Source organism: Pleurodeles waltl, chromosome 9, assembly GCF_031143425.1.
Source record: "Pleurodeles waltl isolate 20211129_DDA chromosome 9, aPleWal1.hap1.20221129, whole genome shotgun sequence".
Classification (NCBI taxonomy): Eukaryota; Metazoa; Chordata; class Amphibia; order Caudata; family Salamandridae; genus Pleurodeles; species Pleurodeles waltl.
In genome coordinates this window covers 12,046,761-12,061,721 of record NC_090448.1, presented here as the reverse complement: position 1 = coordinate 12,061,721, position 14,961 = coordinate 12,046,761, and the positions used below count along the sequence as shown (strand labels likewise).

The following is a 14,961-nucleotide window of genomic DNA, read 5'->3' as shown; positions in this document are numbered from 1 at the left end:
GCGCGCCTGTCTGTCTCCTGGAGACTTACCCCTGCCTCGGTGCGTGCCTGTCTGTCTCCTGCAGACTTACTCCTGCCTCGGTGCGCGCCTGTCTGTCTCCTGGAGACTTACCCCTGCCTCGGTGCACGCCTGTCTGTCTCCTGCAGACTTACCCCTGCCTCGGTGCACGCCTGTCTGTCTCCTCCAGACTTACCCCTGCCTCGGAGCGCGCCTGTCTGTCTCCTGCAGACTTACCCCTGCCTCGGTGCGCGCCTGTCTGTCTCCTGGAGACTTACCCCTGCCTCGGTGCGTGCCTGTCTGTCTCCTGCAGACTTACTCCTGCCTCGGTGCGCGCCTGTCTGTCTCCTGCAGACTTACCCCTGCCTCGGTGCGTGCCTGTCTGTCTCTTCCAGACTTACCCCTGCGTCTGTGCGCGCTTGTCTGTCTCTTCCAGACTTACCCCTGCGTCGGTGCGCGCCTGTCTGTCTCTTCCAGACTTACCCCTGCCTCGGTGTGTGCCTGTATGTCTCTTCCAGACTTACCCCTGCCTCGGTGCGCGCCTGTCTGTCTCCTGCAGACTTACCCCTGCCTCGGTGCGTGTCTGTTTGTCCCCTGCAGAATTACCCCTGCCTCGGTGCACGTCTGTCTGTCTCCTGCAGACTTACCCCTGCCTCGGTGCGCGCTTGTCTGTCTCCTCCAGACTTACCCCTGCCTCAGTGCGCGCCTGTCTCTTCCAGACTTACTCCTGCCTCGGTGCGCGCCTGTCTGTCTCCTGCAGACTTACCCCTGCCTCGGTGCATGCCTGTCTGTCTCTTCCAGACTTACCCCTGCGTCGGTGCGCGCTTGTCTGTCTCTTCCAGACTTACCCCTGCGTCGGTGCGCGCCTGTCTGTCTCTTCCAGACTTACCCCTGCCTCGGTGCGTGCCTGTATGTCTCTTCCAGACTTACCCCTGCCTCGGTGCGCGCCTGTCTGTCTTCTGCAGACTTACCCCTGCCTCGGTGCGTGTCTGTCTGTCCCCTGCAGAATTACCCCTGCCTCGGTGCACGCCTGTCTGTCTCCTGCAGACTTACCCCTGCGTCGGTGCGCGCCTGTCTGTCTCTTCCAGACTTACCCCTGCCTCGGTGTGCACCTGTCTGTCTCTTCCAGACTTACCCCTGCCTCGGTGCGCGCCTGTCTGTCTCTTCCAGACTTACCCCTGCCTCGGTGTGCACCTGTCTGTCTCTTCCAGACTTACCCCTGCCTCGGTGTGCACCTGTATGTCTCTTCCAGACTTACCCCTGCCTCGGTGCGCGCCTGTCTGTCTCCTGCAGACTTACCCCTGCCTCGGTGCGCGCCTGTCTGTCTCTTCCAGACTTAGCCCTGCCTCGGTGCGCGCCTGTCTGTCTCCTGCAGACTTACCCCTGCCTCGGTGCGCGCCTGTCTGTCTCCTGCAGACTTACCCCTGCCTCGGTGCACGCCTGTCTGTCTCTTCCAGACTTACCCCTGCGTCTGTGCGCGCTTGTCTGTCTCTTCCAGACTTACCCCTGCGTCGGTGCGCGCCTGTCTGTCTCTTCCAGACTTACCCCTGCCTCGGTGTGTGCCTGTATGTCTCTTCCAGACTTACCCCTGCCTCGGTGCGCGCCTGTCTGTCTCCTGCAGAGTTACCCCTGCCTCGGTGCGTGTCTGTTTGTCCCCTGCAGAATTACCCCTGCCTCGGTGCACGTCTGTCTGTCTCCTGCAGACTTACCCCTGCCTCGGTGCGCGCTTGTCTGTCTCCTCCAGACTTACCCCTGCCTCAGTGCGCGCCTGTCTCTTCCAGACTTACTCCTGCCTCGGTGCGCGCCTGTCTGTCTCCTGCAGACTTACCCCTGCCTCAGTGCATGCCTGTCTGTCTCTTCCAGACTTACCCCTGCGTCGGTGCGTGCCTGTATGTCTCTTCCAGACTTACCCCTGCGTCTGTGCGCGCTTGTCTGTCTCTTCCAGTCTTACCCCTGCGTCGGTGCGCGCCTGTCTGTCTCTTCCAGACTTACCCCTGCCTCGGTGTGTGCCTGTATGTCTCTTCCAGACTTACCCCTGCCTCGGTGCGCGCCTGTCTGTCTCTTCCAGACTTACCCCTGCCTCGGTGCACGCCTGTCTGTCTCCTGCAGACTTACCCCTGCCTCGGTGCGCGCCTGTCTGTCTCCTCCAGACTTACCCCTGCCTTGGTGCGCGCCTGTCTCTTCCAGACTTACTCCTGCCTCGGTGCGCGCCTGTCTGTCTCCTGCAGACTTACCCCTGCCTCGGTGCGTGCCTGTCTGTCTCTTCCAGACTTACCCCTGCGTCGGTGCGCGCCTGTCTGTCTCTTCCAGACTTACCCCTTCCTCGGTGCGTGCCTGTATGTCTCTTCCAGACTTACCCCAGCCTCGGTGCGCGCCTGTCTGTCTCCTGCAGACTTACCCCTGCCTCGGTGCGTGTCTGTCTGTCCCCTGCAGACTTACCCCTGCCTCGGTGCGCGCCTGTCTCTTCCAGACTTACTCCTGCCTCGGTGTGCGCCTGTCTGTCTCCTGCAGACTTACCCCTGCCTCGTGCGTGCCTGTCTGTCTCTTCCAGACTTACCCCTGCTTCGGTGCGCGCTTGTCTGTCTCTTCCAGACTTACCCCTGCGTCGGTGCGCGCCTGTCTGTCTCTTCCAGACTTACCCCTGCCTCGGTGCGCGCCTGTCTGTCTTCTGCAGACTTACCCCTGCCTCTGTGCGTGTCTGTCTGTCCCCTGCAGAATTACCCCTGCCTCGGTGCACGCCTGTCTGTCTCCTGCAGACTTACCCCTGCGTCGGTGCGCGCCTGTCTGTCTCTTACAGACTTACCCCTGCCTCGGTGTGCACCTGTCTGTCTCCTGCAGACTTACCCCTGCCTCGGTGCGCGCCTGTCTGTCTCCTCCAGACTTACCCCTGCCTCGGTGCGCGCCTGTCTGTCTCCTGCAGACTTACCCCTGCCTCGGTGCACGCCTGTCTGTCTCCTGCAGACTTACCCCTGCCTCGGTGCGCGCCTGTCTGTCTCCTGGAGACTTACCCCTGCCTCGGTGCGTGCCTGTCTGTCTCCTGCAGACTTACTCCTGCCTCGGTGCGCGCCTGTCTGTCTCCTGGAGACTTACCCCTGCCTCGGTGCACGCCTGTCTGTCTCCTGCAGACTTACCCCTGCCTCGGTGCACGCCTGTCTGTCTCCTCCAGACTTACCCCTGCCTCGGAGCGCGCCTGTCTGTCTCCTGCAGACTTACCCCTGCCTCGGTGCGCGCCTGTCTGTCTCCTGGAGACTTACCCCTGCCTCGGTGCGTGCCTGTCTGTCTCCTGCAGACTTACTCCTGCCTCGGTGCGCGCCTGTCTGTCTCCTGCAGACTTACCCCTGCCTCGGTGCGTGCCTGTCTGTCTCTTCCAGACTTACCCCTGCGTCTGTGCGCGCTTGTCTGTCTCTTCCAGACTTACCCCTGCGTCGGTGCGCGCCTGTCTGTCTCTTCCAGACTTACCCCTGCCTCGGTGTGTGCCTGTATGTCTCTTCCAGACTTACCCCTGCCTCGGTGCGCGCCTGTCTGTCTCCTGCAGACTTACCCCTGCCTCGGTGCGTGTCTGTTTGTCCCCTGCAGAATTACCCCTGCCTCGGTGCACGTCTGTCTGTCTCCTGCAGACTTACCCCTGCCTCGGTGCGCGCTTGTCTGTCTCCTCCAGACTTACCCCTGCCTCAGTGCGCGCCTGTCTCTTCCAGACTTACTCCTGCCTCGGTGCGCGCCTGTCTGTCTCCTGCAGACTTACCCCTGCCTCGGTGCATGCCTGTCTGTCTCTTCCAGACTTACCCCTGCGTCGGTGCGCGCTTGTCTGTCTCTTCCAGACTTACCCCTGCGTCGGTGCGCGCCTGTCTGTCTCTTCCAGACTTACCCCTGCCTCGGTGCGTGCCTGTATGTCTCTTCCAGACTTACCCCTGCCTCGGTGCGCGCCTGTCTGTCTTCTGCAGACTTACCCCTGCCTCGGTGCGTGTCTGTCTGTCCCCTGCAGAATTACCCCTGCCTCGGTGCACGCCTGTCTGTCTCCTGCAGACTTACCCCTGCGTCGGTGCGCGCCTGTCTGTCTCTTCCAGACTTACCCCTGCCTCGGTGTGCACCTGTCTGTCTCTTCCAGACTTACCACTGCCTCGGTGCGCGCCTGTCTGTCTCTTCCAGACTTACCCCTGCCTCGGTGTGCACCTGTCTGTCTCTTCCAGACTTACCCCTGCCTCCGTGTGCACCTGTATGTCTCTTCCAGACTTACCCCTGCCTCCGTGCGCGCCTGTCTGTCTCCTGCAGACTTACCCCTGCCTCGGTGCGCGCCTGTCTGTCTCTTCCAGACTTAGCCCTGCCTCGGTGCGCGCCTGTCTGTCTCCTGCAGACTTACCCCTGCCTCGGTGCGCGCCTGTCTGTCTCCTGGAGACTTACCCCTGCCTCGGTGCGTGCCTGTCTGTCTCCTGCAGACTTACTCCTGCCTCGGTGCGCGCCTGTCTGTCTCCTGGAGACTTACCCCTGCCTCGGTGCACGCCTGTCTGTCTCCTGCAGACTTACCCCTGCCTCGGTGCACGCCTGTCTGTCTCCTCCAGACTTACCCCTGCCTCGGAGCGCGCCTGTCTGTCTCCTGCAGACTTACCCCTGCCTCGGTGCGCGCCTGTCTGTCTCCTGGAGACTTACCCCTGCCTCGGTGCGTGCCTGTCTGTCTCCTGCAGACTTACTCCTGCCTCGGTGCGCGCCTGTCTGTCTCCTGCAGACTTACCCCTGCCTCGGTGCGTGCCTGTCTGTCTCTTCCAGACTTACCCCTGCGTCTGTGCGCGCTTGTCTGTCTCTTCCAGACTTACCCCTGCGTCGGTGCGCGCCTGTCTGTCTCTTCCAGACTTACCCCTGCCTCGGTGTGTGCCTGTATGTCTCTTCCAGACTTACCCCTGCCTCGGTGCACGCCTGTCTGTCTCCTGCAGACTTACCCCTGCCTCGGTGCGTGTCTGTTTGTCCCCTGCAGAATTACCCCTGCCTCGGTGCACGTCTGTCTGTCTCCTGCAGACTTACCCCTGCCTCGGTGCGCGCTTGTCTGTCTCCTCCAGACTTACCCCTGCCTCAGTGCGCGCCTGTCTCTTCCAGACTTACTCCTGCCTCGGTGCGCGCCTGTCTGTCTCCTGCAGACTTACCCCTGCCTCGGTGCATGCCTGTCTGTCTCTTCCAGACTTACCCCTGCGTCGGTGCGCGCTTGTCTGTCTCTTCCAGACTTACCCCTGCGTCGGTGCGCGCCTGTCTGTCTCTTCCAGACTTACCCCTGCCTCGGTGCGTGCCTGTATGTCTCTTCCAGACTTACCCCTGCCTCGGTGCGCGCCTGTCTGTCTTCTGCAGACTTACCCCTGCCTCGGTGCGTGTCTGTCTGTCCCCTGCAGAATTACCCCTGCCTCGGTGCACGCCTGTCTGTCTCCTGCAGACTTACCCCTGCGTCGGTGCGCGCCTGTCTGTCTCTTCCAGACTTACCCCTGCCTCGGTGTGCACCTGTCTGTCTCTTCCAGACTTACCCCTGCCTCGGTGCGCGCCTGTCTGTCTCTTCCAGACTTACCCCTGCCTCGGTGTGCACCTGTCTGTCTCTTCCAGACTTACCCCTGCCTCGGTGTGCACCTGTATGTCTCTTCCAGACTTACCCCTGCCTCGGTGCGCGCCTGTCTGTCTCCTGCAGACTTACCCCTGCCTCGGTGCGCGCCTGTCTGTCTCTTCCAGACTTAGCCCTGCCTCGGTGCGCGCCTGTCTGTCTCCTGCAGACTTACCCCTGCCTCGGTGCGCGCCTGTCTGTCTCCTGCAGACTTACCCCTGCCTCGGTGCACGCCTGTCTGTCTCTTCCAGACTTACCCCTGCGTCTGTGCGCGCTTGTCTGTCTCTTCCAGACTTACCCCTGCGTCGGTGCGCGCCTGTCTGTCTCTTCCAGACTTACCCCTGCCTCGGTGTGTGCCTGTATGTCTCTTCCAGACTTACCCCTGCCTCGGTGCGCGCCTGTCTGTCTCCTGCAGACTTACCCCTGCCTCGGTGCGTGTCTGTTTGTCCCCTGCAGAATTACCCCTGCCTCGGTGCACGTCTGTCTGTCTCCTGCAGACTTACCCCTGCCTCGGTGCGCGCTTGTCTGTCTCCTCCAGACTTACCCCTGCCTCAGTGCGCGCCTGTCTCTTCCAGACTTACTCCTGCCTCGGTGCGCGCCTGTCTGTCTCCTGCAGACTTACCCCTGCCTCAGTGCATGCCTGTCTGTCTCTTCCAGACTTACCCCTGCGTCGGTGCGCGCTTGTCTGTCTCTTCCAGACTTACCCCTGCGTCGGTGCGCGCCTGTCTGTCTCTTCCAGACTTACCCCTGCCTCGGTGCGTGCCTGTATGTCTCTTCCAGACTTACCCCTGCCTCGGTGCGCGCCTGTCTGTCTTCTGCAGACTTACCCCTGCCTCGGTGCGTGTCTGTCTGTCCCCTGCAGAATTACCCCTGCCTCGGTGCACGCCTGTCTGTCTCCTGCAGACTTACCCCTGCGTCGGTGCGCGCCTGTCTGTCTCTTCCAGACTTACCCCTGCCTCGGTGTGCACCTGTCTGTCTCTTCCAGACTTACCCCTGCCTCGGTGCGCGCCTGTCTGTCTCTTCCAGACTTACCCCTGCCTCGGTGTGCACCTGTCTGTCTCTTCCAGACTTACCCCTGCCTCGGTGTGCACCTGTATGTCTCTTCCAGACTTACCCCTGCCTCGGTGCGCGCCTGTCTGTCTCCTGCAGACTTACCCCTGCCTCGGTGCGCGCCTGTCTGTCTCTTCCAGACTTACCCCTGCCTCGGTGCGCGCCTGTCTGTCTCCTGCAGACTTACCCCTGCCTCGGTGCGCGCCTGTCTGTCTCCTGCAGACTTACCCCTGCCTCGGTGCACGCCTGTCTGTCTCTTCCAGACTTACCCCTGCCTCGGTGCGCACCTGTCTGTCTCCTGCAGACTTACCCCTGCCTCGGCGCCTGTCTGTCTCCTGCAGACTTACCCCTGCCTCGGTGCGCGCTTGTCTCTTCCAGACTTACTCCTGCCTCGGTGGCGCCTGTCTGTCTCCTGCAGACTTACCCCTGCCTCGGTGCGCGCTTGTCTCTTCCAGACTTACTCCTGCCTCGGTGGCGCCTGTCTGTCTCCTGCAGACTTACCCCTGCCTCGGTGCGTGCCTGTCTGTCTCCTGCAGACTTACCCCTGCCTCGGTGCGTGCCTGTCTGTCTCCTGCAGACTTACCCCTGCCTCGGTGTGTGCCTGTCTGTCTCTTCCAGACTTACCCCTGCGTCGGTGCGTGCCTGTCTGTCTCCTGCAGACTTACCCCTGCCTCGGTGTGTGCCTGTCTGTCTCTTCCAGACTTACCCCTGCGTCGGTGCGTGCCTGTCTGTCTCCTGCAGACTTACCCCTGCCTCGGTGGCGCCTGTCTGTCTCCTGCAGACTTACTCCTGCCTCGGTGCGTGCCTGTCTGTCTCCTGCAGACTTACCCCTGCCTCGGCGCTTGTCTATCTGTCTGTCTGTCCACCCTCTGAGACGGGTACAGGGGGCCCCGGATACAGACAGACCACGGGGGGCCTTGGGACCTAACAACCCCACAGAGCGCCACAGGGACGGTCCTTGGGGTAACCCATCCCCCCCCCCCCCCCCCGCTGGGCACAACGAGGGACCCTGGTTTGGGGCAGTTACAGAGAGAAGGGGAGAGGACAGAGCAGGGGACACCAGGGCCAAGGGTTAGCCTGGGGGGGGGGGGATGCGAACCAACCCCCGAGGTTCAGTTCATAGCACAGGGGGGGCTCATGTCACGCAGTGAACCCCCTTTTCCTCCAGCCCCAAGCTCACCTCTCTGTCGAAGGCCGCTCTCAGGGTCTCCTCGGCGAAGATGTGGAATCGGAGCTCCTTGTGGCTGAAGAGCGCCGCGGACTTCAGCATGGCGAGGGTCTCTTCTAGGCGCTCTCCGCAGGCCACCACAGCGAGGTGCATGGGGCCATCGGAGGCGCCTCGAGGCGCAGGCCTGCGCTTCTGGCGCGCTCTGCAACGAAGAAGGGAGAAGTACAGAGGTGCAGGTAATAACTCGTGACCTAAGGGCACATTCCCAACAGCATCACAAATGTGCAAAGCGGGCAACAGAGCAAAGGAGGGCACATGTGAGTAACTACTCGTGAAAACGAGCAAAGCCTGAATGTGCAAAGACAGGAGCTTTACAACCTTGAAACGTGAACAGCACTACAAATGAGTGAAACCGTGCAAAGCAGCAGTCGTGAAAACGAGCAAAGCCTGAATGTGCAAAGATAGGAGCTGGGCAACCTTGAAAAGTGAACAGTACTACAAATGAGTGAAACCGTGCAAAGCAGCAGTCGTGCAAACGAGCAAAGCCCGTATAGGCAAAGATAGGAGCCGTGAAATACTAAAAAGTGAACAGAACTGCAAATGACTGAAACCGTGCAAAGCAGCAGTCGGGCAAACGAGCAAAGCCCGGATGAGCATAGATATGAGAAGTGCAACATTGAAAAGTGAACAGCACTGCAAATGACTGAAAACGTGCAAAGCAAGTGGGAGAGTAAATGTGCAAAGACAGCAGCAGTGAAACATTGAAAAGTGAACTGCAAGAGTGAAAACGTGCACAGCAAGCAGTAGTGCAAATGTGAGAAATGGACAGCTGCCCAAGTGTCCGAAGAGTTGTAATATTGGAGTAAATGAGTGAAAATGAGCAGAGGGCGCAGGGATGCACACGTGCAAAGGAGCAAAGCTCACAAGTGTGCTAAACAGAGCGCTGCAAAGAGAGCAGATTATAAATCTGCATTAGAAGCAACAGTGGAATTGAGTGGGAATGTCCAAAGGGAGCACCAGTGCAAACGTGCAAAGTGGATAGATGCACAAATGTGCAAATAGAGTATCAGAATACAACTGAAAACTGAATATCAGCAGAAGTTACTGGAAATAACTAGCACCATCAACAGTGCAAACGAACAAAGTGGGCAGCAGACAAAATGTGCAAAGAGAGCATGAGTGTGCAATGGAAACGTGAACAGCATTTCCAATGAGGGCACATTTACCAACTAACCATGAGTTTAAATGTGAAAAAGGGGCTCCAGCCTAAACGTGAAAAGAGGGCAGCACTGTACGATTTCAAAGGTAAGAGCAATGTACGCTAAGTGCAGTTAAGCGAAGTGAGCAAAAGTGAAACGTGTAAAGTGTCAAACCGTGTAAATGTGTAAAGTGCAGAGGAATGTAAACAGGCAGAGTGAAGAGTGCTGCACGTGTCATGAGAACAAAACTTACAAATGTGCAAAGCAGGTGATCATTACAACCAAAGTGAAAAGCAAAACGTGTTAAAATATGCACAACAAATAGTAACACAATTGTGAAAATGAACAACAGTGCAAATGTGAGAATCAAAAGACTAGGGCGAATGTTGAAGAGGGCAGTGATTTATGTGCACAATGCACACCAGTTCAAATGCACAAAACTAACTGAGATCCAACGTGAACGGTTTAAAATAAACACCCTGCAACAGATCACAGCAATGCAGGGGTACATTAAGAGAAGCCGTGCGCGTGTCCATAACTAAACACACTGAAAAGTGAGTTTTAGTACAAATGTGCAAAGTGAAAATAGTGCAAATGTATGCAGTGAAGAGCAGTGCACCTCTGGCTGACATCCACCCTGGCAGCATCACCCCATTCATGGCCTCTTTGAGTGCTCACTCACACTGACAACGACTGGTCAACAACACCCCTTAAAATAAACAAAGGAACCCTGGAGAGAAATTGAAAGAACACCTGCAACAGGATGAGATGCAGGCACCCCAAAACCATTCAAGATTTTACAAAGTCACTGTCAAAAAGCTAAAAACGTCAAAATGCTCAGTGCATCTCAGAGGTCACCTCCCAGTCAACTTCATAAGATGAATACAGATCTCAGAACCCAAAGCCATCCCCTCACAAGATCAAGTGGATCACTTCATCTTCAAAGCCGAAGACCTGGAAAAATATCTGGATACAAACCCAAAGAGGAGAAAAAATATCAGCCTAGAGCAATGACTGACCTTTCACTTCAAAGAGTGATCAAGGCTACTCTCCTTCAAGCACCCCTTCTCAGATGTCCTTTCAAGCCCCCATCCTCAGATGTCCTTCAAGACCCCTCTCCTTTCCTCTCCTCAGATGTTCTTCATGCGCCCCTCAGATGTCCTTCAAGCCCCCCTCCTCAGATGTCCTTCAAGCCTCCTCTCCTCAGATGTCCTTCACACCCCCTCCTCAGATGTCATTTCCTTCAAGCCCCCTCCTCAGATCTCCTTCAAGCCCCCTTCTCTCTTCAGATGTCCTTCAAGCCTCAGATGTCTTTCAAGCCCCCCTCCTCAGATGTCCTTCAAGCCCCTCCCATCAGTTGTCCTTCAATCCCTCCCCTCAGATGTCCTTCAAGCCCCTCCCCTCAGATGTCCTTCAAGCCCCCATCCTCAGATATCCCTCACGCCCCAACCCTCTCCTCAGATGTCCTTCAAACTCCTCCCCTCAGATGACCTTCCGCCCCCTCCTCAGATGTCCTACAAGCCCCACTCCTCAGATGTCCCTCAAGCCCCTCCCCCCTCCTCAGATGTCCTTTAGGCCCCCTCTCTCCTCCTCAGACATCCTTTAAACCCCCCTCTCCTCAGAAGCCCTCAACCCTCTTTCCTCTTCTCAGATGTCCTTCAAGCGGATGTATGATGGAACTACACATGCGAATATCACGCATGCCTTAACAAGGCAGTCTCAACATCGACAACGCCTTTACCACGCACGTCTTTACCACGCACGTCTTTACCACGCATGCCTTTACCATGCAAGCCTTTACCACGCACGTTTTTACCACGCACGCCTTTACCACACATCCCTTTACAACGAATTTCGTTGTACAAGCATGTTTGGTAAAGGACAATGCATGGTAACTTCTCCCCCGCCCTGTCCCCCTACATCTGATACCATACTCCTCCCCGCCCAAGCACTTAAAACTGCCCCTTCCGTCCCCTGCCCTGAGTCCTAACTTCCCAGCACTGAGCCCTAAAGGTAACACTGCCCTGTCCTAAAACCGTCCCCGAACCCCATGCCCTGAACCCTTCACACAATGCACTCAGTGTACGGCCTCTGCCCACGTGATCCTCACACCCTGCACTCAGTGTCCGGTCTCTGACCCCGTGGTCGTTTACCACTGCACTCAGTGTCCGCCATCTGCCCCCGTGGTCCTCACACAATGCACTCAGTGTCCGGCCTCTGCTTACGTGGTCCTCACACCCTGAACTCAGTGTCTGGCCTCTGCCGCTGGTGTCCTCACACACTGCACTTAGTGTCCGGCCTCTGTCCTCGTGGTCCTCACACCCCGCACTCAGTGTCCAGCCTCCCCCCCTGGTGTCCTCACACACTGCACTCAGTGTCCGGCCTCTGTCCCGGGGTCCTCACACACTGCTCTCAGTGTCCAGTCTCTCCCCCGTGGTCCTTACACACTGCACTCAGTGTCCGGCCTCTGCCCCCGTGGTCCTCACACACTGCACTCAGTGTCCGGCCGCCACCCCTGGTGTCCTCACACCTGCCCTGAGTGTCCGGCCTCTGCCCTCGTGGTCTTCACATACAGCACTCAGTGTCCGGCCTCTGCCCTCGTGGTCCTCACACACTGCACTCAGTGTCCGGCCTCCACCCCTGGTGTCCTCACACACTGCCCTGAGTGTCCGGCCTCTGCCCCCGTGGTCCTTACACACTGCACTCAGTGTCCGGCCTCTGCCCCCGTGGTCCTCACACACTGCACTCAGTGTGCGGCCTCCACCCCTGGTGTCCTCACACACTGCACACAGTGTCCGGCATCTGCCCCCGTGGTCTTCCCACACTGAACTCAGTGTCCGGCCTCTGCCCCTGTGGTCCTCACACTGCACTCAGTGTCCGGCCTCCACCCCTGGTGTCCTCACACACTGCCCTGAGTGTCCGGCCTCTGCCCCCGTGGTCCTTACACACTGCACTCAGTGTCCGGCCTCTGCCCCCGTGGTCCTCTCACACTGCCCTGAGTGTCCGGCCTCTGCCCCCGTGGTCTTCACACACTGAACTCAGTGTCCGGCCTCTGCCCCTGTGGTCCTCACACACTGCCCTCAGTGTACGGCCTCCACCGCTGGTGTCCTCACACACTGCCCTGAGTGTCCGGCCTCTGCCCCTGTGGTCCTCACACACTGCACTCAGTGTACGGCCTCCACCGCTGGTGTCCTCACACACTGCCCTGAGTGTCCGGCCTCTGCCCCTGTGGTCCTCACACACTGCACTCAGTGTCCGGCCTCCACTCCTGGTCTCCTCACACACTGCCCTGAGTGTCCGGCCTCTGCCCCCGTGGTCCTCACACACTGCCCTGGGTGTCAGGCCTCTCCCCCGTGGTCCTCACATACAGCACTCAGTGTCCGGCCTCTCCCCCCGTGGTCCTCACACACTGCACTCAGTGTCCGGCCTCCACCCCTGGTGTCCTCACACACTGCCCTGAGTGTCCGGCCTCTGCCCCTGTGGTCCTCACACACTGCACTCAGTGTCTGTCCTCCACCCCTGTGGTCCTCACACACTGCACTCAGTGTCCGGCCGCCACCCCTGGTGTCCTCACACCTGCCCTGAGTGTCCGGCCTCTGCCCCTGTGGTCCTTACACACTGCACTCAGTGTCCTGCCTCCATCCCTGGTGTCCTCACACACTGCACTCAGTGTCCGGCCTCCACCCCTGGTGTCCTCACACACTGCCCTGAGTGTCCGGCCTCTGCCCCTGTGGTCCTTACACACTGCACTCAGTGTACGGCCTCCACCGCTGGTGTCCTCACACACTGCCCTGAGTGTCCGGCCTCTGCCCCTGTGGTCCTCACATACTGCACTCAGTGTCCGGCCTCCACTCCTGGTCTCCTCACACACATGTGTGTGCTTCTTCTGCCCCCTTCACCGACTGACTCTTAAAATTGGGTATTTCGAGTTAATTAAAGCTGGCTGACAGTGGATACATAATGAACGCAGCATTTATGTGCAGTGCTGTTTCCTTGAGGCCCATTAGGGGAGGTGATGAATGATTAAAAGTAGTAATTGCCGTCGGCAGATTCCGGTCTCCGGCCCTACAGGGGGCCCTACAGCAAGGGCTTGGAATCCCTGCGGAGTCACTCGTGGCATCTGCACCCCTGGGCTCATTCTCAGTTGTTGTGTAACATTGTTCTGTTCTGTATTTCATTTACAGACCTCAACAGATGTCCTGACTCTGGCACCATAACTAGCACATTCCTAACCAAAGTCCAGGGAAAGCAACCCCCGCCCGCCCCCACCAACCCACCAACCCACCCCGAGGGAAGACGCCGCTGCCCCAGCCCCTCAGACACCAACCAGCCCAGAGACCAGGCCTTAATCAGCAGGCCCGAAGCCCACTCTGCGTGCCCACCCTTAGTGGTGGGCATGTGAGCGGTGATGCTGGGCAGACGAGTGGCATCACGCCACTCCTGGTACCCCTCCACAGTGCCCCCCACAGCTTCCTCCACCCCGCCATGCACGCATGATATCAACATAAAAGAATAACAAAAGCGCTGACATCTGGTCGGCTCATCTAGGCAGACACAGGAAAGAGGAAACGGGTGGAAACCAAGATTAGAACCGAGAGAGTTCAAAGGAGGGGAGAAGTGGGGCGCCCCGTGCAGAGCCATCAAAGCAACTGCAAGCAGGGTGAGCCGAGTACTGCCTGATGCAAGCAGTGTAAGTTATGGAACACTGCAAGCACTGCAGCAGGCTGCAAACCAGACTGTACTGCAAACTAAAGAAGGCTGCAGAGTACAGAACAGTGCAAACTAACGAGCACTGCAGAACACTGCAAACCAAAGTGTACTGACAACTAAAGAACGCTGCGGAGTAAAGAACAGTGCAAACTAACGAGCACTGCAGAACACTGCAAACCAAAGTGTACTGACAACAAAAGAACGCTGCGGAGTAAAGAACAGTGCAAACTAACGAGCACTGCAGAACACTGCAAACCAAAGTGTACTGACAACTAAAGAACACTGCGGAGTAAAGAACAGTGCAAACTAACGAGCACTGCAGAACACTGCAAACCAAAGTGTACTGACAACTAAAGAACGCTGCGGAGTAAAGAACAGTGCAAACTAACGAGCACTGCAGAACACTGCAAACCAAAGTGTACTGACAACAAAAGAACGCTGCGGAGTAAAGAACAGTGCAAACTAACGAGCACTGCAGAACACTGCAAACCAAAGTGTACTGACAACTAAAGAACACTGCAGAGTAAAGAACAGTGCAAACTAACGAGCACTGCAGAACACTGCAAACCAAAGTGTACTGACAACTAAAGAACACTGCAGAGTAAAGAACAGTGCAAACTAACGAGCACTGCAGAACACTGCAAACCAAAGTGTACTGACAACTAAAGAACACTGCAGAGTAAAGAACAGTGCAAACTAACGAGCACTGCAGAACACTGCAAACCAAAGTGTACTGACAACTAAAGAACGATGCGGAGTAAAGAACAGTGCAAACTAACGAGCACTGCAGAACACTGCAAACCAAAGTGTACTGACAACTAAAGAACGATGCGGAGTAAAGAATAGTGCAAACTAACGAGCACTGCAGAACACTGCAAACCAAAGTGTACTGACAACTAAAGAACACTGCAGAGTAAAGAACAGTGCAAACTAACGAGCACTGCACAACACTGCAAACCAAAGTGTACTGACAACTAAAGAACACTGCAGTGTAAAGAACACTGCAAACTAACAAGCACTGCAAGCACTGCAGTACACTGCAAACGGAAGTGTACTGCAAACTAAAGAACACTGCAGAGTAAAGAACACAGCAAACTAACAGCACTACACTGCAGAATACTGCAAACGAAAGTGTACAGCACTAAAGAACATAGATCATTAACAAGCACTGCACTGCAAGCACTACAGAAACCTGCAAACGAAAGTGTACTGCACTAAAGAACACTGCAGAGAAAAGAACACAGCAAACTAACAAGCACTGCACT

The 14,961-nt window shown here is 57.3% G+C and overlaps 1 protein-coding gene across 2 annotated transcripts in view; it reads right to left on the bottom strand.

Moving 5' to 3' along the window:
- Positions 1-14,961, bottom strand: part of GXYLT2 (glucoside xylosyltransferase 2) — a 169,921-nt gene that overhangs the window by 127,699 nt on the left and 27,261 nt on the right. For both annotated transcript variants that reach the window (XM_069206110.1, XM_069206109.1), the window contains exon 2: positions 7,800-7,989. In XM_069206110.1, coding sequence (XP_069062211.1) covers positions 7,800-7,940 — 141 coding nt within the window. In that variant the 5' untranslated portion in view covers positions 7,941-7,989. The remainder of the gene's footprint in view (positions 1-7,799; positions 7,990-14,961) is intronic.